General features: G+C 50.0%; 11 protein-coding genes across 11 annotated transcripts; 6 read left to right on the forward strand and 5 right to left on the reverse strand.

Moving 5' to 3' along the window:
• Positions 1-602: 602 nt before the first annotated feature.
• ASPGLDRAFT_128275 (alpha/beta hydrolase) lies at positions 603-3,398 on the forward strand (the record flags this gene model as incomplete). The annotated part of the gene is made up of 2 exons (XM_022540783.1): positions 603-2,415; positions 2,473-3,398. The coding sequence occupies 2 exons, from the start codon at positions 603-605 to the stop codon at positions 3,396-3,398; spliced, it is 2,739 nt and encodes a 912-aa protein (XP_022400026.1).
• A 1,201-nt stretch (positions 3,399-4,599) lies between these two features.
• ASPGLDRAFT_128039 (glutaredoxin) lies at positions 4,600-5,091 on the forward strand (the record flags this gene model as incomplete). The annotated part of the gene is made up of 2 exons (XM_022540759.1): positions 4,600-4,714; positions 4,781-5,091. 2 exons carry the CDS (start codon positions 4,600-4,602, stop codon positions 5,089-5,091), a joined length of 426 nt encoding a protein of 141 aa, XP_022400027.1.
• A 396-nt stretch (positions 5,092-5,487) lies between these two features.
• Positions 5,488-6,815, forward strand: ASPGLDRAFT_47868 (60S ribosomal protein uL6). The gene is made up of 5 exons (XM_022546769.1): positions 5,488-5,578; positions 5,897-5,944; positions 6,058-6,313; positions 6,423-6,600; positions 6,654-6,815. The coding sequence occupies exons 1-5, from the start codon at positions 5,533-5,535 to the stop codon at positions 6,702-6,704; spliced, it is 579 nt and encodes a 192-aa protein (XP_022400028.1). The 5' UTR covers positions 5,488-5,532; the 3' UTR covers positions 6,705-6,815.
• Positions 6,816-7,252: 437 nt separating this feature from the next.
• On the forward strand, positions 7,253-9,164 carry ASPGLDRAFT_26274 (triacylglycerol lipase family protein; the record flags this gene model as incomplete). Its single annotated transcript, XM_022543544.1, has 4 exons — positions 7,253-7,333; positions 7,401-7,531; positions 7,587-8,376; positions 8,433-9,164. 4 exons carry the CDS (start codon positions 7,253-7,255, stop codon positions 9,162-9,164), a joined length of 1,734 nt encoding a protein of 577 aa, XP_022400029.1.
• A 502-nt stretch (positions 9,165-9,666) lies between these two features.
• Positions 9,667-12,357, reverse strand: ASPGLDRAFT_388809 (uncharacterized protein). The gene is made up of 2 exons (XM_022544997.1): positions 12,009-12,357; positions 9,667-11,917 (listed from the first exon to the last, which is right to left on the reverse strand). Exons 1-2 carry the CDS (start codon positions 12,034-12,036, stop codon positions 9,861-9,863), a joined length of 2,085 nt encoding a protein of 694 aa, XP_022400030.1. The 5' UTR covers positions 12,037-12,357; the 3' UTR covers positions 9,667-9,860.
• A 584-nt stretch (positions 12,358-12,941) lies between these two features.
• On the reverse strand, positions 12,942-15,510 carry ASPGLDRAFT_47871 (uncharacterized protein; the record flags this gene model as incomplete). Its single annotated transcript, XM_022546770.1, has 1 exon — positions 12,942-15,510. A coding segment is annotated over exon 1 (1,787 nt), but the record flags the coding sequence as incomplete, so codon positions are not given.
• Positions 15,511-16,146: 636 nt separating this feature from the next.
• On the reverse strand, positions 16,147-18,069 carry ASPGLDRAFT_36109 (rhomboid protease PCP1; the record flags this gene model as incomplete). Its single annotated transcript, XM_022544651.1, has 5 exons — positions 16,147-16,402; positions 16,453-16,630; positions 16,685-17,015; positions 17,066-17,169; positions 17,226-18,069. The coding sequence occupies 5 exons, from the start codon at positions 18,067-18,069 to the stop codon at positions 16,147-16,149; spliced, it is 1,713 nt and encodes a 570-aa protein (XP_022400032.1).
• Positions 18,070-18,147: 78 nt separating this feature from the next.
• Positions 18,148-19,302, forward strand: ASPGLDRAFT_389018 (uncharacterized protein). Its single transcript, XM_022545000.1, has 2 exons — positions 18,148-18,317; positions 18,369-19,302. Exon 2 carries the CDS (start codon positions 18,451-18,453, stop codon positions 18,913-18,915), a length of 465 nt encoding a protein of 154 aa, XP_022400033.1. The 5' UTR covers positions 18,148-18,317; positions 18,369-18,450; the 3' UTR covers positions 18,916-19,302.
• ASPGLDRAFT_389123 (Mob1/phocein family protein) lies at positions 19,303-21,262 on the reverse strand. Its single transcript, XM_022545002.1, has 6 exons — positions 21,020-21,262; positions 20,707-20,777; positions 20,455-20,652; positions 20,281-20,395; positions 19,807-20,209; positions 19,303-19,746 (listed from the first exon to the last, which is right to left on the reverse strand). Exons 1-6 carry the CDS (start codon positions 21,040-21,042, stop codon positions 19,690-19,692), a joined length of 867 nt encoding a protein of 288 aa, XP_022400034.1. The 5' UTR covers positions 21,043-21,262; the 3' UTR covers positions 19,303-19,689.
• Positions 21,263-21,482: 220 nt separating this feature from the next.
• ASPGLDRAFT_128069 (Paf1-complex subunit LEO1) lies at positions 21,483-22,975 on the forward strand (the record flags this gene model as incomplete). The annotated part of the gene is made up of 3 exons (XM_022540764.1): positions 21,483-21,676; positions 21,733-21,913; positions 21,974-22,975. The coding sequence occupies 3 exons, from the start codon at positions 21,483-21,485 to the stop codon at positions 22,973-22,975; spliced, it is 1,377 nt and encodes a 458-aa protein (XP_022400035.1).
• Positions 22,976-23,259: 284 nt separating this feature from the next.
• On the reverse strand, positions 23,260-24,519 carry ASPGLDRAFT_128257 (Zn(II)2Cys6 transcription factor rglT; the record flags this gene model as incomplete). Its single annotated transcript, XM_022540782.1, has 2 exons — positions 23,260-24,374; positions 24,444-24,519. 2 exons carry the CDS (start codon positions 24,517-24,519, stop codon positions 23,260-23,262), a joined length of 1,191 nt encoding a protein of 396 aa, XP_022400036.1.
• Positions 24,520-24,707: the final 188 nt, after the last annotated feature.

The raw sequence follows: 24,707 nt of genomic DNA on the forward strand, positions 1-24,707 counted from the left end.
TGATTTTGATGCCCCTCAATCCCTCGTGGATCGTTTGAATATTCGCGTGGGCCTTGCTTTTCTCATTGCTTTTTGCCGTTGATCTCCTTTATCAGCTTCCTCTGTACTTGCACTCATATACAGTGTACTCTCTGTACTCTGTACCGCTGCTCCGATACTACTGCAACTCCGTCCATCCCACCTCCCTTTGTTTTCTGAATCCTTTGTTCCACCGTGCCTGCATCTGTCTGCAAGGACTTTCGTTTCTTTATTTGCAAGGGACGCTAAGTTTAATCACTGACCGCGGTTGATTGGGTCTGGGATAGGAGAGTCGTGGGCCATCCTCACCACCACCAACCACCACCAACCACCACCAACCACCACCAATTACCACTTGCACCAGCCCACCCGGATTGAGTTCCCCGTTATTTGATTGGCAGCGCCAATTGTTTTGGACGGCTGCATAGGATCATGCAATCTCGCATTCGTTCTTTCCGCATATCTTAGCTTTTGTCTTTGATTGTTGTTCTCGTGTTCGGAGTTCCCCTGGGCCTGTCGGAGTCCTGCGCGGCGAGCAAGGCCTACCCACTTAACCCACCCTCCCAGAGTCAACAAAGGGCGCGATGGATCGCTTCCAGCACACTCCGGAACTCTCTGCAGCGAATGGCGTACCTGCGCAGTCAGCGCTGCTGGCACGACGTCGCAAATCCCTCCCTTCGCGAGCTCACGCGGCAAGGAAGAGCCCCTTGACCGTCGACCCAGCATCTCCCGAAGTCATTTCGTCGTTGATCTCCTCCCTCTCGACAATCTCCGTACCCGTCCAAAGCCATTTTGATAACGTGCCGCGCATCGATCCTGATATCCCTTCTGCTCCCAGTTTTCTCCAAACCGAATTCTGCATCCCGGACCCGCCGCCGTCATCGTCATCGAATGGACCTGGTTTTGGTGTGACGTACGGGGCTCAAAAGTCACCGGGTGAGCCACCAGACAGCCCTTACTTGTATCCAGACGATGCGGCCGATGCGCCCGTCGTTCGCATGGCCAGGGCTCCGCCATCTCCCAAGGTAAAGACCACGTTCGACCCATCCGCGTCGCCCATACGGCCTACGTCTAAAGGCTCCTATACGTCTACCAGAAAAGCATACGAAGGCGCTACATTCGGAATTATTAGCGCAGAACCGCCACCACCGCCAATATCGACGGCACCTAGTATCGCATCGTCAAGCTCGGAGGGTCGGAGGAGTCTCAAGGACGCATTGGGTCTGCTAAGAAAAACCTCTCGGGGGTCCATCAAAGACAAAGAAAGGAAGGCGGATCAAGTGCGCAAGACGACCAGTTACAGCGACACCATGAGGTATAACGTCCCCCGTAATCGGGCGAGCATACGCTCCATGTATTCCATGGTAGATGCTGCCGAAGAAAGACGCCCGTTTAGTGTTGGGATGGAGGCGCGAACAACGAATGCTGTCAGCGCCCCTCCCAGCAGAGATAATCAGTCGTTACAGATCCTTAAGGAGCCCGCGCCTGGGGGAATTGGAAGTGGTCGAACGATTCCTGCCCGCGAGTCCTCGTTACGGCACAGTTTCTCGTCCAGCTCGAAGTACCACCGCCCGACTCGTCACAGACGGTATTCTTCTGTTGGTGACAAGGATATTAAAGCTGACAAGGGTGTATTTGAAGCGGACAATAACGAGGCTGAACAAGTAACGAAACGAATACAGCAGCTGAAAGACCAACAGCAAAAGATCAAATCTGAATTAGAAACAGACAACACCCCAGCCAAAGCCACCAGAGAAGCCACTGAAACGCCCGTTGAGCCGTCTGCGCCTTCGCAGAAACCAAGTGAGATGCGCCAGGAAGCTACCAGCCCTGCCAAAACGATTGCTGTGGTCGACGAGAGTGCACCAGCCCCAGCGGTTTTGACGGGCAAAAGCAGAACGATGCCCTCGACGGGGACACCGCTGTCATTCATGGCGGATCAACCACAATCGAAGTCGACCAGGCTATCACTAGACAAGTTGGACCAGACGGACAAACTTCATCACCGGCAATCTTTGGAGCCATCGACCCCGACGAAGCGCCATAAGCGTTCTCCCTCTGGTCCCACTTCCCCAGCTCGCGTATCCGTCGCGGTTGATCGCCCGTCAAGCGTCGACTCGGTTGACGTCGCGGTGTCCGACTATGTCTCTTCACCGAAGTTGACGCAAAAAATTCCTCATCCAACTACAGGCCGGATGATCGCGTTTTCAGAAGTCGGAGATCCTAAAGGGCATGTTGTACTCTGTTGCTTGGGTATGGGCCTTACGAGGTATCTGATGGCGTTCTACGACGAATTGGCACGGACTCTCAAACTCCGACTCATCACTCTGGATCGTCCTGGTGTTGGCGAAAGCGAACCTTATATGGACGAGACGGGAACACCTCTAGGCTGGCCTGGTAAGTAAACTATTCCGCAAGCATGATTCGGACATGGCAGCTGATTGATTGTGTAAGATGATGTCGCGATTGTTTGTAACCACCTTAGGGTCACAAAGTTTTCTCTTCTCGCTCATTCTGCTGGGGCGATCTATGCATTAGCCACAGCCTTAAGAATCCCGCAGCATATCCGTGGCCGTGTTCACCTGCTGGCCCCTTGGATCCCGCCGTCCCAACTGTCCAGTATTGGCTCACATAAGGAGCCTGTACCCGCTAATGCTGTGCCGTACTCGCAAAGGATTCTCCGTGCTTTGCCAACATCAATCCTAAAGGTTGCCAACTCCAGCTTCATGAGCGCGACAAGTGCTAGTATTACCTCGAGCTTGCCAAAGTCTCCCCGAAGGACTCGATACCGGACAACGATGAAAGAAACATCCAGTAACGCGGCCCCGGCTAAGGCCCCCCAACGAGCGCAGTCCAAGATACGCCAGCAAGGCGATGAACTTGAAGCCCTGGAGAACATGATGCCCGGCGCCTCTGACCAGCCATCCCTCAATGCAAACACTGTGGAGGTTGACCGTGAAGCCACAATGACCGAGGAACGTGAACGTCAGATCGACTATGATAATCGGCTGACCCATAAGATTTGGGAGCTAGCTACCATGAACGCCAACCCGGCAATTGATTTGCTAATATGCCTGGAACGTAACCGGCCGATTGGATTCCGTTATGTTGATATCACCCGAGCAGTGGTGATCCACCATGGAAGCAAAGACACTCGAGTTCCCGTGGACAATGTCAGGTGGCTCGGGAAGACCATGCGGCGATGCGAAGTCCGAATCCTCGAGGATGAAGGTCACGGATTGATGGCATCTGCGGCTGTCATGGGAAATGTCCTGATGGAAATCGCCAAAGAATGGGAAGACTGGATGATCCTGGTCCAAGGCAAACGGAAAGCGACGACAGCAGCAGCAGCGCGATCTGGTATTGCGCAACGAGTATAAGCCATTCTTGCGGTTCAAAGAGGTACAAGCTGGCGACCTCACTGGATCTTCGACTCATCTTCTGCGGTCATCGGCCATTTACTGTCTAATATCTCATTGATATCACCATCCTGACTGTTATAGCAGGCTACACTCCTTACATCACATCGTTATATACAGTCCGTCGACACTTATGCCTGTTTCATTTTTGTTTCTTGTTTGATCACGATACCATCTGCTTTTTCTTGTGTCTTTAGAGCCAAATACCCAACTTTTTGCATATGTAGCGTTTAATTTAATTTGTAATCGTCTGACACTGTATTGCTTAAGAATTCTTTCGCTCCATCTCAGTACTCCGTACTTCGTACTCTGTACCTACCATTCGAATTCTGCTAGTTATGTATTGAGGAAAAGGGGAGGGCTGCGCTTATTCTCATGACATAAGACGCGCGGCTATCGGAAATTTGCCTAATCCAGTATGTAGTATGAACCCCCTGCAGAAGCGCACCCCCGCGCCAGTCCTGTTTGACACTTTCGACTTCGTTGACTAGGACATAAATATTCTTATCTTTCCTATTTGTCTGACTTGTGTCATATTTATTATCGCACTGGGACGCATCAGCCGGGAATCTCAGTCGCATTGCCAATGCCCCGTCGTTGTTATCGGAGCTCCTTATCCATGATCGCCAGGTTGTCATTGACCTCTCCGGAACGCACGATTGAGCTGCTTTCTTCTCAGGAACGGACTATACACACCTAGCTGAAGCACACCGAAGAGTTCTCACATGCGTGCGTCTGAATTGAACAACGTCTTTCGGGCATAAGTACCGAAACTACACTCCAAGATGATTCCTCAGCGACGACTTCGGCCTCTGTTTATTGCTATACTAGTATTACTAGTAATAATCTTCTATTATTCGGTAAACCTATCTCTTTACCATGCGACTGCTTGACTATACTCGAACGGAATGCTAATCGGAAATGTGACCCATTCCAGGGAGACGGAAGCAAGATTCAGAACCAGCGATTCTACCGGTCTACAGTGAAAGCGATTGAGGCACAGAGACATGCAGAACACGAAGCGGCCGCCGTGAAGGCACAGCCCGATCCCAAACCGATTGTTCCTGAAGCGCCAAAGGCAGAGGCTCCGAAGGCGGACACTGGTAAACCCAAGGAAGACAGTGAAGAGATGCAGGAGATACCTATTGCGGGGAGGACTAAGATGACCGTTCCCAAGAACAAGGATGATGCGCCTAAGGAGAAGGAGCAGGCTCCTGAAACCGATGACCACGCGGAGGCTAAGGATGAGTTGAATGCTATCCTGAAACGGGCCCCAAGTATGTCCATCTTATCTATGCTGTATTGCTGGATGACGCTAATTGAGTTTCTTTCTTTTCGTCTAGTCATCGTCTTCTCAAAATCTTACTGTCCTTTCAGCGCAAAAGCTAAGTCTATCTTGCTCAAGAAATACTCTATTGTTCCGGAGCCGTATGTGGTCGAGCTTGACCACCATAAACTGGGCCGGGCGCTCCAGAGCGTCCTAGGCGAAAGCACCGGCCGCCGTACCGTCCCGAATGTCTTGGTCAACGGAAAAAGTATTGGAGGTGGTGATGATGTATCCGCATTGGACCAAGAAGATCAATTGGCTTCGACATTGAAGAACCTCGGTGGGAAGTGGATCCAGGAGGTCACTCGCAAGAATCAGGAAGAATAAGATTTCCTCTTGAGCAATCTTATTGATCATTGATTGCATCGGTTCTCTTTTTTGGTCGTGATTGTATGCTGGTTTTGGGGCGTTATGGTTGGGCTGGTGTTTTGGAAAGACAAACCATTTTGTATACCATTGTGAGTTATAGACAGCTATGTACTGTAATGTTCTTATAATCGACAATTCTCTATTTATGTTGCTATGCTTGCTGTTTGGCCCTTCCTACTTGCACATACTCCTTGTAGGGGCTTAAGTAAGCCAACCCTAGAGCGACCGCGCTAAACCGCATCAGTCAATTAAGCGACGCACAACCCGCCCGCCTTTGGATTTTCGGTCCACCACCGCCAACGAGAGAACCTCCAGAGGAATTTCGATCCTTTCGACGACCGACCGCACGACGACTACGACAATTCTCCCCTCGGACATTCTACAGCCCACGCAGTCAAGATGCGGTACATTCACTCCGAGGAACGGCTGTCCATCCCCGAGAATGGTGAGCATTGCGCCAGTTTTGTGTGTTGAATCTTGTGTCTATTTCCTGGCCATGTTGGTGTGGAAGGGGTAGGAGAGAGAGAGAGAACGGCCCCGGTGATTCCTGGACGACCTGGACGAGACAAACGACGCTGAATGGAAAGATCAACGGAATGAACGACCAGACGATCAGGAAGAGCAAGGAAGCACCAAGAATTTTTGTCTATCGCAATGGGGTTTGCGCCAGGACGAGCCGGGGGGAACCCTTGCGTGGAGAGGAAAAAAAGACACAAGATGGGATTATTGGAATTTGATAACTGATTGCTATTTCGCTGTTTAGTGAAGGTTCACATTCGTTCGCGCATTGTGACCGTCGAGGGCCCCCGAGGTATGCAACCAATTCCCAATTGCCTTATGCAGCTCAGGCAGAGAAAAAAAGTATCTTCTGAGCTGAGCGGAGATTGGCACTTGGGACTCGCGACTGACACGTCCTCACTCCAGGCAAGCTCGTTAAGGACCTCTCTCACATCGCCGTTACCTTCGGCCGCCCTGAGAGTAATGTTATCTCGATCGAGATGCACCACGGTGCCCGCAAGGGTGTCGCTACCCTCCGTACCGTCCGCACCATCATTAACAACCTGATCATCGGTGTCACCAAGGGCTTCAAGTACAAGATGCGTTATGTTTACGCCCATTTTCCCATCAACGTCAACATTGACAAGAACGCCGAGACTGGCCAGTACGACGTTGAGATCAGGTATGCGCCAATTTGATCGCGGAGGACCAGTGGAAATCAAAATCAGGAGGAACACTGGGACATCTCCATATTGGGCATGGACTTTGGCTAATGGGTTCTTTACCAACAGAAACTTCTTGGGTGAGAAGTATGTCCGTCGTGTGACTGCTCAGCCCGGTGTCGAGGTCATCACCTCGCCCAGTGTCAAGGATGAGCTTCAGCTCTTCGGTAACTCCCTCGAGGGTGTCTCCCAGAGTGCTGCCGACATCCAGCAGATCTGCAGAGTCCGGAACAAGGATATCCGGAAGGTGAGAATGAACACCCTTGTATTTTGACATATGACCATCGCTGACTATTCCAGTTCCTTGACGGTCTCTACGTGTCGGAGCGGGGCAACGTCGTCGAAGAGTAAACGGTTTGACGGAGGTGTCCGCCTGGGTGGGTAGATTTAGGATGTCTGGAGAATTTATGTCTCGCCTACTTGCACTAGGGAAGAAGCAACAAAAGCGAAATACAAAAAGAACGGACCATGGAAATATCAATGCCCTTTTTATTCCTTTTTTTTTTTTTTTTTTTTTTTTTTTTCCTAATGTGTCCACGGGAATGGCTTGTATAAGCTGGGAATACAGGCATGTAGAGAAAAAGCGATTCGGATTATGAGCAATTCAATTTCTTAATCTTCATTTCTTATTCTTATCTACTTGAAACTATAGGAGTGTATCTACTTCTGTAGTATGCGCCGCGACTATGAGTTCCCAATGCGACCAGCCCAACCGCGGCTGACATAGCTGCCTTTGTCCAACCTCGCCTCACTTTGTCTTACTTCTTTATCTCTCTATCCTGCTCTCGGCACCTACACTTACCTGCATGGCTGGTAAAGTGACATTTATTTACCCGAGGTATCGCATATGGAAAGACGCAACATTTTTCGCCTGTAAATGCCGTCCATCCAGCGCCGAAATGGAGTCTTGGGCGGCCATTTGCGGTCTGTTTGCGGCCATTGTCAGCATGGTTTTGGACGTCGCGCTGTTCTGGAGAGATGTAAGTTCTGTTTTATATTGATTTTCTATAGCTATATATATATATATATATGCTAATTGTTCGCTAGAAACTGGTGTCATGGTGGAGGTCCAAGTCCCCTCGAGATAGACTGCTGCATCGTCTGAAGGCAGCTCAGACATATGAGGAATGGGAAGAATGCGCTTTTGAGCTGGACGAACTGTTGGGTACAGACGTATGGTATGGAATATTCTCCGATGGACTTATCTCCGTCGTACTAATTCTGGTGAAATAGGCGCCAGAACCCAGCAAACCGCCATTATGACTATCGACTCATCCTTGGGCGATTAGAGGCCCTCATGAGCGCCCGAGAAGATGAAGATATCCTAACTCTGGCTAACCTCCTTCGTTCCGGCCTCGTTCGCAATCTGGGCAACATCACCTCGCCCAAACTCTACATCCACGCCTATACAGGCACAAAACTACTGATTGATGACTATATCACGCAGGTTGCGCTCTCCATCCAACACGTCACGACGTTGCAAACAGCCCCTTTGCACGACAGCAGGTTCTCGTCGCAGGCCAAGTTGGAGCTGTTACATGATACGCGTCAGGCGTTTGGTCGTACGACGTTGCTCTTACAAGGCGGGTCGATATTTGGACTGTGTCATCTAGGTGTGGTGAAAGCGCTGCATTCCCAGGGTCTCCTTCCTAGGATTATCACCGGGACGGCTACTGGGGCTCTTATTGCTGCGCTCGTTTGTGTTCATACGGAGGATGAGCTGTTGGCGTTTTTGGATGGTGATGGTATTGACTTGACCTGTTTCGATTATCGCCAGCGAGCCTCGTGGGGGTGGTCTGATAATGGGTTATTGGGGACATTGTTTCAACAGATGAAACGAGTTATCCATAAGGGGTATTTCCTTGATGCACAACTTCTAGAGGAATGTGTGCGAGACAATCTGGGCGATTTGACCTTTGAAGAAGCTTACGCGCGCTCAAAGCGCATCTTGAACATTACCGTTGCTACGTCTGGCAAAACTGGGATACCGAATCTGCTCAACTACCTAACGGCACCGAATGTGGTACGCAGAACCATTCATTCTACCAATTGTTGCAACTTTCAGCTGACGTCTCATAGTTAATCTGGTCCGCTGCAGCTGCATCAAACTCATCTACAGTGACCAACCAGCCGGTGACAATATACTGCAAGGACGAGACCGGCTCAATTGTTCCATGGCCACACTCACAAGACGCAATCTTCCGGCCATGGTTTAACGTGCACTACAACGACGGAGAATCGCCACTATCCCGAATCGCCGAATTATTCAACGTTAACCATTTCATAGTCTCGCAGCCGCGGCCATATCTTATTCCCTTCCTCAGCACCGAACTAGATCTCTTAGACCGACGACAAGCAGGCAAATGGAACATCACCCGCTCTCTAATGCGTCTCGTCACAGCCGAAATTCGTCACAGACTACGACAGCTCGATTACCTAGGTCTCCTGCCGCAAATAGCAGGCCGACTCCTCATCGAAGAAACCATACCCGGTCCAAACTTAACTCTCGTTCCCGACCTCTCGTTGAGCGATTTCGCGCAGCTCCTGCAGCGACCCAGCAAAGAAAGTCTAGCTAATTGGGTTCTGAAGGGTGAGAAGGGTGTCTGGCCGGCTGTGTCTGCGCTCAAGGTCCGTTGTGCTATTGAGATCGCGCTGGATAAGGGGTATCAGATTGTTCGTCGACGGGGACCAAGGGAGACCTCACCTGTTGCTAGTATGAGTGGACCGCGTCGTCGTCCGAATGAGGGGGCTGTGAGGAGACGACGAAAGAGTGATTTTGGGTTTGGGAGGAGTACGAGTACGTTGGGATAAGCGACCTTTGCTTACAAGATACCAGGAGTATGGTTGAAATGATGAGATATGACTCGAATATATTCAACAATACGGTTGATTAAACATGATAGCAACAATAATGAATGCTGGTCGAGCCCATCTGGTTATATATATCTCTCTATGCTGCACCATACCGCATTACTTATATACAATCCTGCGAAACAAATCAAATATAACTCTATGTATTGACAACAGAGCAGTCTTGATCGTATATAAAGGCCCAAGTCCAGTGCAAGTATACAAAACAACACAACAAGCAATCGAGTACAGACTGACAACTTGAACATCAAAACAAGTCTAATAAAATGTCCCAAGATAAAACACAACACAACTTCTGAAAATCTAGAATATCCAATTAGGAATCAAACGAAAAAAAATTAAATAACAGAACTAAACAATGGATATATGTTAAAACCAAATCAAACCACAATGCCGCGCCGGTATCAAAAAGCGTATTATAAACCAGATATGTATCTAAATATCCCAAATTACTTTTCCCTCATCTAAAGGTTCGCGTAATTTAATTAGGGGACAGCCGTATGGGGCCTGTTGGATGAAGGATGATCGGAATTAGGTCGCGCAGATGGAGGTCGAAGCGAGTGAGCATGTCCAGAGACCGGTCTGGGAGCAGTGTCTGCCTGGGAGTTAAATTGTAATGGAGGAACTAGATCATTGTCAGTCTCCTTTATTTTCAGAGGGAAATGTAGATGATAACTTACTGCTAAATCCGTACCCATGGGCAGCTCCGTCCCGGTTCTGCGGGTTAATTTCCACCTTGATGGATACGTCCAGACCACCATACATGTCACTGAGACCGATGCCATCAGCGGCCGGGTGCGTGGTACCAACATCCTCCTCACCCCTGTGCAGCGGCGAGTGTCCATCCTTGGGCGTCCGCTTTGGTGCGTAGCCATTCGTAGCTCCCGATGCCTCGGGGCTCGTGGGCAGAGCATCGTTTTCAGTGATACAGGCGAAGTTTCGCGACGGCATTGTCGTCTTGTTCCAGGATGCGCTCTTTTCCACGCCACCGGGCTGCTGGTCGAAGAAGTCCATCATTGTTTCGTCGGTGTGGTCATCGAGATGGTGAAGCTTGTTTCTCTGAGCCAACAGGTTCGCCACTGCTTTAGGGGGCGGCTTGTTGGTTATGGCACTGCTGACGATGTTCACAATGAACCGGTGGTCGTGACCGGTTGGGACACCTAACTTGGGCTTCGAGTAGAACCGACCAATGGCTGCCAGATGAACGTCACCACCCAGGATCGTCACTCGAACCGAATGAGCCTTGGCAAAGTCTTGGAGACGGTTGATGAACATCTTTCGTTCCTTCTTGTGCTGACGAGCCGTGTAGTGATCATCCAAGTCGTCCAACAGATCGACTTGACCGTCGAACTGGTTGAATAGACCGCCCGCGAATCCGAAACGCTTGTTCAATAAACGGATAGGTGCAATAACGGGGGAGCTCAGAATATTCTCCAGCCATGCCAGACGGGGATAGGCAATGGGGACACCCAGGAGAACCACCAGATGCTTGATATCGCCGTTGGCCGCGGCCACCTCCCGCTCGAGACGGTTGAAGATGAGGTCGTAGGTATCTTCATAATTGACCTGGTGACGGGTCCGTTCTGTACGCGCATCCACGCCGATAAACGCGATCCGTCTGCCCAGACGCATGTACAGATTTCGGCTTTTCTCCTCCACGTACGGACCGGGACGCTTACCGACAATCCAGCTGTCATCCTCTGCTTGGTTCTCCAAGACATATGTGTTTTCCAACTGCCGCGGATCTGCGCCTGCGGTGCCGTTGACGGCACTCATGGTTTGGGGAGCATCCGTCGTGTACGTCGACAGCGGCGGAGCGATGTGATGCTGGAACAGGCAGTAGTACTTGAAAGCCACACCACCGATGCCCCGGAAGACGGAGCAGCGCATGAAGTGGTCCGTGTAGGAGCCAAAGCCATCAATGATGTCGTGGTCGTCCCAGATGTTGATCTGAGGGATCATCCCGTTGGCAGTCCTGAAGGGCTCTGTGTTGTACCAGCGGACGTAGTTAGCGTAGTAATAGTCATCACAGCGGGCTCGCATGTCATTGTTGAAATCGTGGGCGCGCCGCTTGTGAGGGTTGCCAATTGAGGTCCACTCATTGAGAGGACCATCCACACGGATCCCATCGTTGTAAAGCTGGTCACCACCACCGATCATGACATGGAACGGTTTGCTTTCATGCACCCGGAGCACTTCTTTCCACAAGGTGGGGCCGACCCAGGCATCCATGTCCGTACCAACTGAGAAGCCGTTGCAGGAGTGAAACATCTGGCGCATAGACTGGTCCAGTGCGGGAACCACAAAGTTCCAGGGCGAGTTGGCCGGTTCCCCCTCGACATACTGCAGACCCGGGATGTCATATTCCCAACGAGCCTCGTAATTTTCAACAGGGATGGCGATTGAGAACCGCCAGAAAGCCTTTCCTGGGTCTTCGTAGAGACGCAGTCCTTCAATCACCATCCCTTGCTGGGTCGGCACGTTTCCCCCGTTGACTTGAGCATTATGGATGTCCCCCACGGGACCCGCTTGGCGCAAGTGAAGCTGCGGCGGCTGAGGCTGACCAGGCTTCGTCACGATCAATACACTACCATGCCAAATCGCAGACGAGGGTTGCATGTGCATGTTCTTGAAGTTGATCAGAGGACCGGAAATCACGTCAACGTGCGGCACGCCATTCTGGATCGGGGCACCTGCGCACGAGGAACACATACATTAGCATCATGGTATGGATAAATTTGACATATCATATCAATCCCACGCATGCGTGTAGTGGTCACTCACCTTGGACCCCTGGATAGGATTCCGCCATGGTCCTGCAATTCTCTGGCTAAGTCGATATATGCGCAAAAATGACAGAGATGGCAGAAGCAATCACAGAGCGAATGCCACCCACTTATTATTTGTCTCCCTCCTGTTCGATCGAGGGGGAGAAATAAATAGTCTCTCGAGGCACGGATTAGTCACCGATCCCCAGGGGTTAGTGACAGTGATGGTCCGCGCGGAAGGGAAATTGCGAGACGCGATAAGGGAACAATGACCAGGGAAAGTGTGTACGGAGTACAATAGAGAGACAGGTGGAAAGGGAGCGACAGAGAGAGAGAGAAAAAGAGGAAAAGAAAGACTGAGGAATGAGAGAACGAGCGAAAGTCAGCAGCAGCGGAAATTAGCAGTAGGGCTGACCAAAACAGGAGAGCCGCTATCTTGGGTTAGCGCTGTGGCTGGTCTTGGCAATGACAGGGCGTGGAGAGGCCATTGGCCAATCGGAGACACTGGAGTAGTAAACCAGCTCCATTTTGAGCTACGTAACGCCACAATACAGCCACTGATTGGACTGAGAGCCGCAGTGGCGCAGCTAGCATGCAATGTGTTACGTATAATAATGCATAAACGTGCATAATGTAATTATGCCAGCACATGACATACACAACCACCTCCTTCCAGAAGGAGTCAAAGAATGCAGAATGCCTCTTACTAGATATTATTTTATGTTTACTAGCACCATCAGAAATAAAAAGAAATATGTACTAACTTCATTGTGCCCTGTTCTCTATACTCCAACACTTGCCATAAAACATCCTAGTTACAGCATCGACCAGCTTTCCAGATTCTGTGTATTTGTGTGAATTCTTTTCTTCTTTTTTTTCAGATTTTCCTTCTGCTTTCTTCCTCTTACCATTTCCTGCAGTTTAGCTCAATCCAGTTGTACTCAATGACAAAAAAAAAAAAAGCGTTCAGACGAGACCAAGCTCGAGCCTCAACCAGGACTCATACAAAAAGAGAAGGGAATGTTCAACGGCGACGCAAAAGCCTGCAAGCTGCCACCAAGGTCCAGGACGAAATTAACAAGACAAATCGCGAAAGATTGAATGAAACAGATTCAAAGAGATGAACGGAAAAAATTGAACGACAGCAAAATAATGACAAAAATGAGCGTGGGAAGATATCGTACCCAGACAAAAAGGGAGATTGCAAGAACCTGGACGGAACACCAGGGGCAAAAGACCAGAGACCAGAGAAGAAACAAAAGGAAAGACAAACGAAGCAAAATTGGACAAAAGAAAGAGAAGAGAGCAGCTAATCAAGGATAGGGCTCGGGAGAAGACGACGAACAGGAGCAGTTGATTCCTCCTCTTCGTTACTGGCCTCATCATGGACCACAAGACTCCAATCGTCATTGTCGAAACCCGGCTGCGGCGCAATAGATAACAAATCCAAAGTGTCTTTCACCACGCAAATTCCCATTTCAGTCAGCAGGGCGCCAAACCGTCCCCGATTCTCCAACGTATCCAAATCCGGCTGTCCCTGGATGAGGTCAAGGACGTTATTCAAAAGGCGCAAGAGAGGCATGTGATTGTACTCGGTGATTTCGAGACCATCATCCTGTACAGGAGCCGAGCGGACAACAACAGGGGAGCCGGGGCTCATTTCGAACTCATCAAAATCCAATTCACCCCAGAGCGGCGTCAACGGGACCTGTAGAGGCTCTTTGAGGAGAGCATCAGCTTGGCTTTTGTCTGCATTATCCAGCATCTCCTGGAACGCTCTCTCCTGCCTCTCTTTATCTTCGTCTTGATCGAAAGGGGCAAACACGTCCTTCAGATGGCGTTCGTTTCTAGCCCGACGCTTCCTAGCATCATTGTCGCGGATTTTCTTGCACGTGTCGAGCCCGGGAGCATGCCATTTCTTTCCACGAAGACTTCCCTCCTCGATCGACTTGTTGTACGTGAAGAGGTCGTTGAGGTACCGGTCGAAGTGAACCTTGTGGGAGAACTTCTCCATGGAAAGACCTTCGCGGACAGCAAACCACGCCCGATACGAAGCACGTTGCAGGGTGAGACGAATCTCTTCCATGATTTCCTCCAATTCGAACTTGAAGATCTCAATACCCTCATCCGTTTCCTCTGGGATAAGGGCTTCCGCAAAATCAACAGCAAACTGACAGAACGAGTACGCAACGACAAGCTCCATACCGGGATCATCGTGTGCCACGTACGAAGTTGTGCAGCGAGGATTGGTGCTCAAAAATTCAAGTCGACGGTATCGTTGTTCCAAGGCCGTTTTCATAACGTCGATCATTTCGACAATCGGGACGCAGTAGATGATGATGCCCTCGGTCCACACACACTCGATGTTACGCAGGTCCTCAGGCACCCAGGCGAAGTGACGAGCGCAGAAAGTTCTCAGGTTCCAATCGTACTCGAGCACGTACGCAGCGCCGTTGAATTGAATGTGGTGTTCGGGGACAGGCAAAGCCGCAAAGAGAACGCTGGGTTCTGGGCCGACAAAGTCAGGGTCGAATGTGTCGTCTTCGAACATCTCATCATAGCAGAGGGAGCGGCATTCAACACCATCACGCAACAGAGTACCATTACGCCGCGCCGTGAGGTCTTTCTTGCCCTCGATCTGAAGTAGGTACAAGTGGTAGTCAACGATGTGCCAAGGGTGGATGACACGAGCAGCGAAGGCTGCTACACTGGAGGAATTATTCAACTCTTGGGCTTTGGGCTTCGATGGCTCCCTGCTCTTGAACAGGTCACTAACCACCTCGCCGTTTGAGTCCTTGTCCTTGTCTTCGACGACCTGTTCGTCCTGAGACTGAGAGAAAGCAGGCTCGTCCTGGTTCCCGTCCAAAGATTCAACCTCCTCGCTCCCAGAGACGAGGAAAGTATCTTCACAGGAGGATGAGCTATCTTCGACAGACTCGGGTTCTTGAGACTCCACGATGGCCTGTCGGTTCCTCTTCATCTTGAAGAGAAGAGCCATGGAGTCGACAGGTCGACGAGAGCGAATCCTCATTCTATGGACGGCATCCTCGCCAGTGATGTGATTGATGTTGTTATTGTGCTGAGAAGTCTCCTGGCTCATAGTGACTTGACGAGCGAGACCGAAGAACTCGGTGGGACGCGTATGGTATGGAACGACAAAAGATAACAAGAAAGGTAGGGTTACGACCAAAGCGAGTTGCTGGAAGCCAAAATTAGAAAACGAAAGGTGGTTGTTGGGGAAAAACCAAAGACTATATGATCAGAAGTCGAGTTATGAGAGCTGGGAGAAGAAAAGAAAAGAATGAGAATTGTGTGCGAGAATAGAGGCGAAGCAGAAAATTGACCAAAAGGGACATCAACAACGCGAGAAGAGCCTCTTTTATAAATCTGGTGGCGCGTTTGGTCTGTGAATGAATGATGGCAACCATATAAGTATGCCTAACCACAGGTGATAATAAGTGAGCCCAAGGGACATTTGCATTGTCTACAACATATAAGAATGAAAAGAACTACAGCCCTATGACATTTCCATTTTATCTGAAACTATCTGATTATTTGAAAACTTTTCAAGAAAATTAAGCTGGTCACAGAGGGTCCGGGCCTGGGTCTCTTTGAAGTCGCATTGCCTATTTGGGACAATGTATGGTCCCGCAATGTAAACAATGCCTGAGGCAGCCTGGATCTTTGTCTTGTTTGTTTCGAAGAATAAAGAGCGAAAAATAGAGAAAGAAAAGAACACAGGAATTCCCTTGAGCATGGTATTTACAATGTGTCTTTGTTTCAACGGCTCTTTGAATATCGCACAGCCCTAATTCGAAGAGAAGGGAGAATCCCATTACCCTCGAGATTCGGCACAATTTTGATTGCCCGATTTCTTTCGTGCTTCTCTATTATTGGATTCTTTGCTTTTTCGAAACAATGCACCGAAGCGCTTTGTTGATTGTTTTATGGTTATACGACGAAAACAATGAGTCGAGACGAGATGAGTCGAAGGCTAGTCGATACTAGACTGGATTCGAAAGATTTGTGTTATAATACAAATGACTGTCCAATTTCCACAGAGAAGGGTATACAATGCTAACAAATATCTAATAAAACAGGACTCGTTGGAACCGTACGTACCCAAACGATAGCCCAAGAAAGTCAAAAACCGATCAATCAGAAGACACAATCTTCTCCCACCACGATCTCTCCTCTCGTCGCTTCTTCTGCTCTGCCTTCCAAGCAAGCGCCCATACCGTACCCGTGAGATAACCGCCTAGATGAGCATAATGGTCGAACTTGGCGGCACGGAAAGGAGTCACCATGCTCACGGCCTCGAAGGCAACGAAGCCAGCCAGGACTAGCCATCCGGGCGCTGAGAAGGTTTCCTGCCACTTGCGGGGAAGGAAGAAAATAGTGAGCTTGTCGCTGGTTGGTTGTCAGTTATTGCCGTATTGTCGTGAAGTTTTTGAGCTTACTTTGAGTGGAGCATGCACCAAGCAGCGACGAGACTTGACATTGCTCCGCTAGCACCAAGAGATGTCGCGGCTAGATCCTTGAGAAGCAGAGTGTGTGCCGCAAGGGACGTAAACGAGCCCAAGGCACCGGCAGCCATATATAGGGCTAGGAAGTTTCCCCGGCCAATATCATCGTGTACTGGAAGCATGTCAGTATTTGTTCGACCACCAAATCCGAATGCTGGATACTCACGTCGTGTTCCAATAAACCACAGGAGACCCATGTTCAACGCAAGGTGCTTCAATTTCTGGTGACTAAAGACACTTCCGATCATACTAGTTGCGCGAGGCCACGCGTTGACGATAATAAAATGCCGGTTGAGCATTCTCCAAGCCGGTGGCACCTTCCACAGGAGATAGACACCCAGATTCAAACCAATAATAGCCATGGCTGTCGCAGCAGCAGGAGGAGTTTCGGGAAACATGCGGTCCTGCTTCAATGGAGGTTCGTAGTTCTGGGCAAAAACGTAGGCAAGGCCGATGATGAGCAATGTTATTGCCAAAGATGGAATGATCCGACGGGCCTGCAGACAGATCAGTAAAGTCCTTCATCGTATGTGCATTGAGAGCGTACATTAGTCATTTGAGATACATCGACGTCGTTATCCATACCACGCAAATGGTGTTTTTGGATCCAGGCCAATAGCGGGCGTTGCTGGGGGTCGGCGCGCGGTCGAGCTATACCATCGGGTTAACAAGGTGCCAGAACCGCACAGAGACGCAAGTATACTCACCCTCCAGAGCTGTGGTGTTATCGATCGTTTGCAGCGCCTTATTCTTTTCCGCCTGCTGTTTCAGAATTTCGAGATCTTGTTGTTCACCCTCAAGCCATGCCTGGCGCTTCTTTTCTTCTTGTTCCAAAATACGCGCCTCATTTCGCTTGCGAAGTTCCAACAAAGCACTCTTTCCAGAGGGATCACCCTTCTCACCCCGTTCAGCGTCGTAAGTTCCACTTTGCGGTTTGTACAATCCCAGTTCTTCCGCACGGCGAATCAACTTCTGTTCCTCCTCCGCTTCTTCCCGCTCAATGCGGGCAAGAATCGCTGCATCCTCGTCGAGCGGGTAGTTTGTGCGGAGAAATTTGAGAGCTGTATCAAGACTGAGCTTGCGGACCGAACGTGTTACGTCTTCCGGGAGATCGAGATCCAGAGTACCGGCCTCACGTCTACCTTGTAGAACGGCAAGAACCCGGTTACCCACTGCGGGCGAGACCTTTGACTTTCCAAAAATCGCTTTGATTTCGTCTGCAGAGAACGGTTCGCGACGGAGCTGCACGCCATGTTCAACCGGAGGGGTAGATTCGGACAACGAGGAACGGGTAGATGAGAACGGTCTAGAAAGAATCGCAACTGGAGAAGGTGGATTCAATCCAACACGGAGAGGACGTCTTGTGGAGAGGGTAAATGGCGCAAGCGATTCGAAAGACCGTCGGCTGGTATAGTTCGAATACCACGATGGGAGCGAAGTGCGGAGATCACGACAGGCGGAGCGGAGCGGAATTGCATTGGACGGGGACATGCTCAGGGACCGGAGCCCTGGGCATGGAACCCGCCATGCGACACAGAATACATTGCTCATATCCTGCAATTATGGGAACGAATCCAGCTGCAACAGACCGGGTGGTGTTGTTGGCGGAGAATAAGCCGATTCGAAAAGCGAGCTCCGAGAAGGATTTCTCCGAAAGTCACGTGGTTGATCTTAAGATGCTGACTTTGGGCTATGAATGCATCCTTACAAAACAAGCGATTTCATGAGATCATTTCTGTCTATACCGGTGTGACCTACGTGCTCTGATTTATTACAACATCAGAGTATAGCACCTCGCTGTACGCATTTGCATTCTTAATATCGTCTATGCACGTGCTGATAACGATAAGGATACAGAAAACAACCCCCACATTCAGACTGTCTTGTACTCTACACCACCATCATCAAGACCCAAGAATATCTCCAAGCAAAATGTCGGACCAGCCGAATCCTATTTTCACCCACTACACCTTCGCAGACGCCATCAAAGAGCTCCCCCTCCCCGCTCTCTTCGCCAAAGCCTCCGAGCTCCAGAACTCCATCGCCCACCTGCACCGCTCCAATGATGAAATGAAAGCATTCGTCGCCGAATCCTGCGACTCGGAAGAGGATAAACGCGATATTGAGGGCTATGTATCAGAGAACGAGGGTGTTCTTGCAAAGTTCACCGAGCGCATTGCGTTGTTGAAGGCGGAAGTGGAGAGGCGGGGTCAGCGATGGATTGAGGTTGCAAATACGAATGGGACGGATACGAATAAGGAAAATGCAGATGCGCAGTCATCAGAAGCTCAGCCGGTGGTTAACGGGACCGTTGGCAGCGAGGCGCATCATGACGACGCAGACCAAGGGACAGGGAATAGAGACGCAGACGCAGGACAAAACGGGATCTACCTGTGATTCTCGGCTCACTTGTCCAATACTTTGGGACTGACTCGCACATATCATCTGCATGGGCATCTAGGGCAAATGGTGCTATGGATCATAAGCGGTTTAAATGGGGGTTATTGAGTCTCAGCCATTAGTCTTGCAGGCTGCCTATTCACTCGCAGTGTTTCGACAAAACTGAATCGCACAACGGACCCGACAAAGTCGAAGTGAGCTCGAAGGGTCCTGGTTCAGTTCAAACTGTCGGATGCTAGAGCTTTACGGCGACTATACATCAGGATTCGGCAAATAACGTTCAAGGGCAAAGGTCAAAAAGTCAAGTCATTTCCACATTACGCTATTCCTAGCAGAAACAAAGAAACAAAAGCAGAGCTTCCATCCAACAACGAATCCTCGCCATAAGAGGTTATGCACTATGTATCTGACTGGGCTGAAGAACACAATCATGCTTAGATGTAGATAACGACGAAAAACATGCAACCCTGACCTCAAAAACTAATTCAAGCGTATATGCAGGGATAAATGGAGACAAGAAAACCAACAACAAAAACAAGGATATCTGCTAATATACCATATGCTCCAATGTCTTGATCCGATGGGCGTACTGTCCACTGCGTTGATCTGCCCATGTCGTTAAAGATGGCTCATGAACAAAAAGCCAAAACTGTACTGCATAGAAATTGAGATAAACAAGTTTCCAACACCAGGTTAGAAGACAATTAATCGCCGTCGAGAAGCGAGTAAAAGAAGGTCTTGAGGCAGCCTTGTCACAAGCATACTTCTAGCTCAGCTAGATGTTTGCTGCGCCCAGTGTCCACCCCCAACTGCCTCTGGCGGAATGCGCTGTTGCTTAATAAACAGGTCGATAAGGGGCTGCATGGGCTCCATCTCCTTGTCGGAAACGAGCTTATAGTACTTGGCGACAGTCACGAAATGAACAAACGCCATATTGAGGATGTCATGTTTGTTGATGTGCCAGAAGGGGTTCAGCCAGTGAGCATGGTAGAGATGGGCGTAGCAACGGAACATTTGTTTCATGATACCCTGACAATCCTTGTAGAAAGTTGGCGGGAAACCACTGGACTTGCCAATCCACTCCTCTGCAGTAGCATTTGCCGGGGGGTTGGACGGGGCAGCACCGGAGGCCTCATTGATGGCAAAGGTATCTGGGGCATTAGCCACCTTGTCGGTTGGGAACATGACGGGGTCATGAATCTTGCTGATGATCCACTTCTCGACACGGTTAATGAACTTGGGAGCCGAGATCTTTGCGGCACGACCGTCCACAAGCCACGTGTAAGTCAGACTAGAGGAAGAAGGGTCCCATTAGTCGGAAATTCAAACTTCAGATTCCATGTCCATTGTATTGTGACTTACCGTCCTGCAGACATGGTTGGGCAGGTGGCCTCATTGCAAATAGGAAGGCCAGTGACTCCATTGACCTCTTGGATTACCTGCAGCATCGCATGAAGCAAACGGTACTGCTCGACAACTGTATAGTGTCAGTCTCTGGCATACATACTCCAACCATACCGCGCCAGGACCGCTTACTCTGATGGGCCAGCCATTCTCCCAGTTCCACATTCTTCGGACAGGCACAGAGAGTCAAGAAGTTACCCCTTACGTTCAGAGGAGCGTACTTCTCCTGAAAGAAGTATTTGGGTGCATCGGGATCGTATGCGGCGGGGCTGTCCATTGGTAGCGGCGAACCGAGAGACGGAGAATTGGGAGCAGGCGAGATTTGGGGAGCTTGAGCGACAGGCAATGGAGCGGGAGACTTGGGAGTCGCGTTGTTGTTGTTGTTGTTGTTGTTGTTGTTGGTGTTATTATTGTTGTTGTTCTTGTTGTTACCTCCTCTGCCAAACCCTTGGCGACTAGAGTTGAGACGAGTCCGAGTTAGCGCCAGTACTTGAAGCGGTGAGAAGCATAATGGAAATTAGGAGCAGATCAAAAGATGCCACAAGAAAAATGTGCGCATAAAAAGTAAAATCAAATAAATAAAGAGGACGTTTCTTTGTGCTGTGTAGCGTTCCTCCGCAGCATGGAGAATCAGGGGACAACCGGGGGAGTTATCAGTCCCTGAATCTCCCCCTTCCCCCCAAATAAAATCACTTACACACTCTGGAAAAAGGTCGCCATTTTGAGCCACGCAATCCTGAGGACCGGCAAGACAATACACTCGAATAAAAAGAATAACCCGCAGGCGATGGACACAGGGGAAGAAGCAACACTGAGGCAATTGGTGTGAATCGCCTCTTTTGGTCTGGCCCGTGGAGTTGATCCCGGAGCTAGTCCTGATTAGGAGCGGGACGGATCATCATGCTGTTCCGAGGCAAGTGAAGCTCCGGCGCGATAAACCAAGTAGAATACTGTAAAAAGGACGGGATTATAACGCCGAAACTGATTCCAACTTACGAAGCCTCGAATAAGGTGAGGTACAAGGATACAGACTGTTGAGCAGTCGATTTGAATAGCCGCGACTCGAGTTCATCAGATAGTTGGAGCGCGTTTTTCACCTTGAACCTGACCGGCCTCGATTCTTCTAATTCTACGCCAGCTCACCGATATTCATACACATAATGTCCTCGTCAGATGAAGAGATAGTGCGTCGTCCGGGACGCTCAGGTCGGGGTCAGAGTCCAGCTGGGAGCGAACACAGCAATACCCCAGCCGCAGACAACATGGACCTAGACCAACCGAATGGTGACGACGACGCAGATCTCTTTGGCTCAGATGGAGATGAAGGAGGACTGGAAGAACTGGCAGAGGATGAGTATGGATATACATATGTTGCTGTGAATACGGCACCGGCTGACCCTGTTCCACTAGTCAACCCCAGCGAAGACTCGACGATGAACAATTGAATTCCGGCGACGACGAGGGCCGTTATGATCGAACGGAAGATCGTATGGATTACGAGGGTCCAGGGGAAGGGGAGTTTGGAGAGACCGTCAACATTATGGACCTGGGCTTAGGTCGAGCGCCAGAGCCAGCGACCACAAATGGAGAGGTATTGCGCACTGATGAATGCAATTGCATGATCTCAATTGTTGATTTGTGTAACTCACAGGTCTACACTATGCCCGTTCCCACCTTCTTATCCTTTGAAACAGAAGAGTTCAACCCCGAGACCTATGTTGCGCCTCCGTACGCTACAGCAGCCACATCACTTTGCTGGCGCCATGACCCGAACGATGACTCTCTCCTCCAATCCAACGCTCGCGTTATCCGATGGGAAGATGGATCAATGACGCTTCAACTCGCTTCAGCCCCCAAGGAACAGTACAGGATATCAACCAAAGCACTTGCACCTCTTGACCGATCTGGCAACTATGACACGAAGTTGGATTCTCACGTCTATTTGGGTGCGGCCGCGGAAACTTCCTCTGTTTTCCGGTTGACTTCGCACTTGACACATGGTCTCACTGTTCTCCCGACAACAATGGAAACGGATGATGCCGTCCAGCGACTTCAAGAATCGCTGGCTGCGGCAACCCGCGGCGGCAAGAAGACCGCAGACGGATCGGCACCGGTCATCGAAGTCAAGGAAGACCCCGAACTGGCCAAGCGACAGGCTGAGCTGGCAGAACGTGAGAAACTGAAGGCAGCTCGCCGGCGCCAGCAACTCGCAGATCGCGAAATGGATCGCGGCCGCCGGGCTGGCGTGCCCCGCACCGGAGGAGCTGGCCTTACCGTGGGCGGATTGGAAGATGACGACGGCCTTCTCACCACACGACCACGCACGAAGGCAACTCGCAAACCGAACCGTCGCGGTGAGATCCACACGGATGATGAGGACTATGGCCGCCGGGGTCGGACCCGCGAGGATGAATATGACGAAGACGACGGGTTCCTCGTCGGTAGTGATGAAGAGCCCGAAATCGGCGACGATGACGATGAGGAAGAAGTGCTGGGCGAGGAAGAGGACGCCGATGCTGAAGCAGATGAAGACACTGCCGCGTCAGAAAGGCCAGCTGCTAAACCCAGACGTGCATCACCGGAGGCACCAGCAGGCGAGGCGTTGTCTCGAAAGAAGAACCGTTACATTGTGGATGATGAGGAGGAAGAATGATCTTCTGAGATTTTTGCCATTTCTTATATCTTTGCTTAATGAATATTGCATCTGATACACAGATATAGAAAATGGGTGAACATAATTTGGTGAAAATGGAATAAAATATGTCGTTTGGCATAATACCTGCTGTATATACCAAATTCAAATGCCACAATAACGCCTCGTGCGCAAAAGTTCGTGACTCGTTATAAAACTGTAACATGCCCGGTTGACCCTAAACGCCCCAGCTTGCCAACATGCCAATATGCCAGATGCAAATGCAATAAGAACGTCGGTTTTGCTTAAAACTCTGTACCATCTGGATACTCATGTGGCCCAAAGTCGAATTTGGATATGACATCTTTGACGCTCTGAATCACGCGAAGGCAAAGATAATCTTTCTCATCACATTGATCGTTGGAGAGGTCACCCTGACCTTCGAAGTTGGCCGACGATTTCTGTGGAGACACCCATATAGGCGCATCTTTCCCTGCATGCCATTTCTGTTGACGCTCTTCGAATTCCGTAACAAGAGAGAGTAAATTCGGCGAATCTGAGCAGCGCACGCGGCCGGCAGGGTCAAGGGGACCCCCAATGATAGCATTTCTGACTGTTTGGCGAAGCCATTTCCTCCAGCTCTCTGCGGAGTTCGGGGACGACTCTGTTAGTGAAGTCACGTAGGCAGGAGGGGCGGCCTGTTTCCCAAGTTCTACAGGGTCGGCTTTCGACACGCGCAACCATCCATCAGCGACAACATTTAGTAAAGTCCCAGTAAGCATGACATTTTGCACGCCAGTGGCATATGTTTTTGGGCATTCCGCGCACCGTATGACATCCCGGGCCGTCTTCGTACCAATAAACAACGAGCATATTGTGTGATGAGAAATCGGGAAAGGTGACAAAGAAGAAAGATGACTGAGACATAAATATAAGTATGATAAGCACGAGCATTGTGGAACGGCACTGGAAGAAGAGGACTGTGTATCGGTCGATCCCGCAGGCTTTGCGAATGATGAAGCCGTTGCCGCAGACACACTGGAGAAATCCGGCCATGGACTCGCTGTAGCGGGGAGCGGCTCCATGATCCCAGTGTTGTGTGTTTGCAAAGATTGACCATAATCATTATCCATAGATAATAGATGTGGGAAGGCATGCGGTACTCGATACGGTGCACAATAGACTTGAGGGAAAAGGCCGTCGGCGAGTGCATTTTCTTCAGGTAAGTGAGCACTACCAAGCTCTGGCCATTGTTCGATTCCCTGTATATCACCAAGTTCTGTGTCTTCGTCGTCTTCACGCATTCGTTTCTTAGGCGGTCGTCCCATCTGTTTCTGTATTGAATAATGGCAGACCAGAGACTGCTTGATGCATCGAGTACAGCCCGTAGACTCTCCGGAGCATTTCAGTTTCCTTTTCCCTATCCCAGTACAGTTCAGCCGTCCATACAAGCAAGTTCAAGGCCTTTCAGAGGCCGCTGGCGACTTACTACACTCATCGCAAGCTGCATGCCGCTTCAGCGACGGGATGGTTTCCGTACTTGTGTCATGATTACTGGACTCCATTGAAGAAAAGATCAATGGATTCCAGTCCAAGCAACTGAGCGACATTCTGAAGGCAATAATTCCTGAAAATTAACATCGAATATCATATGAAACACAGGGAAGAATTGCCTCCAAATGATGAAGCGATAAGATGCGGGTAGAAGGCGGTGTGTCATGTGGGCGGTCAGGACGGGAGCAGAAAGTATCTC

The sequence above is a fragment of the Aspergillus glaucus genome, assembly GCF_001890805.1.
Source record: "Aspergillus glaucus CBS 516.65 unplaced genomic scaffold ASPGLscaffold_12, whole genome shotgun sequence".
NCBI lineage: Eukaryota > Fungi > Ascomycota > Eurotiomycetes > Eurotiales > Aspergillaceae > Aspergillus > Aspergillus glaucus.

What these genes read in the sequence shown, in the direction of transcription:
- ASPGLDRAFT_47868 (XM_022546769.1), top strand. Translation starts at nt 5,533, where the DNA reads ATGCGGTACATTCACTCCGAGGAACGGCTGTCCATCCCCGAGAATG. An exon ending in CAGTACGACGTTGAGATCAG is followed by an intron (nt 6,314 to 6,422) that starts GTATGCGCCAAT and finishes CTTTACCAACAG; the next exon opens with AAACTTCTTGGGTGAGAAGT. An exon ending in GGAACAAGGATATCCGGAAG is followed by an intron (nt 6,601 to 6,653) that starts GTGAGAATGAAC and finishes TGACTATTCCAG; the next exon opens with TTCCTTGACGGTCTCTACGT.
- ASPGLDRAFT_388809 (XM_022544997.1), bottom strand. Translation starts at nt 12,036, where the DNA reads ATGGCGGAATCCTATCCAGGGGTCCAAG. An exon ending in ATCCTATCCAGGGGTCCAAG is followed by an intron (nt 11,918 to 12,008) that starts GTGAGTGACCAC and finishes CCTCGTGCGCAG; the next exon opens with GTGCCCCGATCCAGAATGGC.
- ASPGLDRAFT_389018 (XM_022545000.1), top strand. Translation starts at nt 18,451, where the DNA reads ATGTCGGACCAGCCGAATCCTATTTTCACCCACTACACCTTCGCAGAC.
- ASPGLDRAFT_389123 (XM_022545002.1), bottom strand. Translation starts at nt 21,042, where the DNA reads ATGGCGACCTTTTTCCAGAGTGT. An exon ending in CCAACCATGTCTGCAGGACG is followed by an intron (nt 20,210 to 20,280) that starts GTAAGTCACAAT and finishes TTCTTCCTCTAG; the next exon opens with TCTGACTTACACGTGGCTTG. An exon ending in TCGCCAAGTACTATAAGCTC is followed by an intron (nt 19,747 to 19,806) that starts GTTTCCGACAAG and finishes ATTAAGCAACAG; the next exon opens with CGCATTCCGCCAGAGGCAGT.